Source organism: Sipha flava, unplaced genomic scaffold (assembly GCF_003268045.1).
Source record: "Sipha flava isolate LNK unplaced genomic scaffold, YSA_version1 76_pilon_pilon, whole genome shotgun sequence".
Taxonomy (NCBI): Eukaryota; Metazoa; Arthropoda; class Insecta; order Hemiptera; family Aphididae; genus Sipha; species Sipha flava.
Genome location: NW_020273616.1, coordinates 35,824 through 38,364, shown reverse-complemented (window position 1 = coordinate 38,364; position 2,541 = coordinate 35,824). Strand labels below are relative to the sequence as shown.

The 2,541-nt window shown below is 28.2% G+C and overlaps 1 protein-coding gene across 1 annotated transcript in view; it reads left to right on the top strand.

Annotated features, from left to right (window-relative positions):
• Positions 1 to 1,325, top strand: part of LOC112692764 (zinc finger MYM-type protein 1-like) — a 10,420-nt gene extending 9,095 nt beyond the window's left edge. Inside the window, exon 5 of the mRNA XM_025567555.1 lies at positions 1,281 to 1,325. Coding sequence (XP_025423340.1) covers positions 1,281 to 1,325 — 45 coding nt within the window. The remainder of the gene's footprint in view (positions 1 to 1,280) is intronic.
• The last annotated feature ends 1,216 nt before the right edge of the window (positions 1,326 to 2,541 follow it).

Here is a 2,541-nt window from a genome sequence, read left to right as displayed (position 1 = left end):
TGTTGTGGTGGGGGTGGGTGGGTGGTGGTCGGAGGTCAATGCCATACATGTAATTTTGTACTTCGGCGCCACTGGAATACAATAAAATTAAAATAAACATTGATAAATTGTTATTTAATAATATATCTTGCTCTTTACGTCGATAAGCATTGATACAGCTAAGATAGATTGTTTATAACTTCATAAGCAAAAGCAATAATATGTGGTAATTTTCTTTTATTAGTACGTACATATAAATTATTAATTATTTGATTGTATTAAATAATTATATTTTATTTAAATTCATTTCGTATTAAAATAAATAATAATTACATTAAATTTAAATAGGTATATTATTTACAATTATATGAAAAAGTAAATTTAAATTAATAAAAAATTAATAGTTTCTTAAATAAAATATAATATATTGTTCATGATATTGGTTGTTATTACTTGGCAAGGAAGGCACTACTTGAAGATTTGCATCGTAAACGAATATTTCATTTTCGTCATTCATTTTTAGTTAGTAAACTGCGCTTAATCAAATAAAATTGGCAAATTTATTCGTACTTATCTGTTCCACATATTTATAGATAATATTTTAGAAATAATGGTTTAATTTAAATTTAATACAATCTTATGATATTAAACAAGAATGACGTACCTATGTGATACTGTTCAAATTTCTTATTTTACTTAATATAACTTAAGAACGCCGGGCATTATTATTTTGATTGTAGACTAAGCTAAAATGCTATATCTTGAGCAATACTTACGGCTGCTTTGTATGGCATAGTTTTACAGATATAATTGGGCCTCCAAAAAAATTGTATCCACGGGCCTCAATGATCATAGTTCCGCTACTGGACAAGATACATTAAGGAATATATTTTGATTATTTTGGTATTTATTATTAAAAATGTAGGTATATGAGATATTATTTTTAAAATAGGTTCGTGAATTTGAAATTAAATTGGAATTATTTTTCTGCTTCATTGTGTGTGTTTAACACTTAGAGAATTTCATTAATGTAAATGTTATTTTGGTGTTGCGAACCAGGTGATAACTTGTAGAATAACTTGTACAACATTGATGATAAAGATGTAACCAGGGGGGCGGATTTAAGGCACTGCGAACTACGCGGCCGCGTAGGGTGACAAAATGTTGAATATTAGTTTTGTTTTTATGTTATAAAATTACAAATTTTTTAAAATTTATTTTACCATTACAAATTTTGAATGACGTATGAGGATTTTGTATTTGTTTGTTTTTAACAAAGTATTATATTCATTTTTTCCCAGGAACTCGTTGATGAGGATGACGACGACGGTTGTACTTTATTATAGCTTATCTTATTATTTATAGAATATAGTACTACAATTCATTCCCAAATTATTAACACGTATTAAATGGGAATATTTAGGTTTCTGTATATATACATGGTCGAGTACCGCTTTCTTTTTTTTTTTACTTAACTCGCGACACTACCGTGTCGCTGGATTTAGGTTTTCTTTAACGGTTGATTCTAAATCGATCGTCTGGTCCTGATAACTGAGATAAAATCGATATCATTGTCTGTATTCAATGTTTATTATAGGTATGCCTATTGCATTCAGGGCTCGCCGATCATTTAACACAAGCACCTTTTTGTGTAAAACTAATAGTTATTAGTTAATATTTGGTTGTTGCCCGTTGGTGTCTCACTATTTTACTTACTATTCGTTTATATTTGACATTTGTATTCCATTATATTTGTTTTCTTTTAATTTGACATCATTCTAAGACGTCTAAACATTCCATTATGGTAAGATATTTTTAAAATTTAATTTTTAGTATACGTAAGTGATTTGACAGAAAATATTCTAATATCTAATATTTATGTTCCTATATTAGTTCTTAGTTCCTTAATTATTATTATTATAGGCAAATTATCTAACAAATAATAATAATTAAAGATAGTGGGTAATGAAAGTGGGTGGATGATTCTAATATACACTCCTACATGTAATAAAGGACTCCGAGCAATGAACTCGTAAGTTGTAATGGTCATATTCTGACCATGTTCGAAGAATCTTCGGTAAGTGATGTGTGAGTGTTCCTAGCCTGAAAATGAATCCAAATGCATCTTGTCTTCTTATCCCTCGGTATATATGTTGGTGCTCTACTTTGTAGGTCATCGTTTCATGGCATGGGATTATCCTGCACATCTATGTATCTTCTGTTGTCGTCACTTTTACATTTTAAAATTAAAAATTTGTATTCCTTCAAGGGTAATATCCCAAATGTTTGACAATATAATTTAGCTTGTTACATTAAAAATAATTTATTATTGATTGAAAGGACCAGCTCATCAGGTGCTTATTAATAATGCAAATATTCATAATAACAAATGTTTTTGCATTGTACATTGCAAAAACATATTTAAGTATAAGGCTATTTCCTTGTACAAGCATGACACTTTTTCATGTACTATAATAATTATAGTTCAATTATAGATTGAATTATTAATAAAGGTCTTGTAACATTGGATATTAAATATTTCCAAGTCAGTATTGATATAAA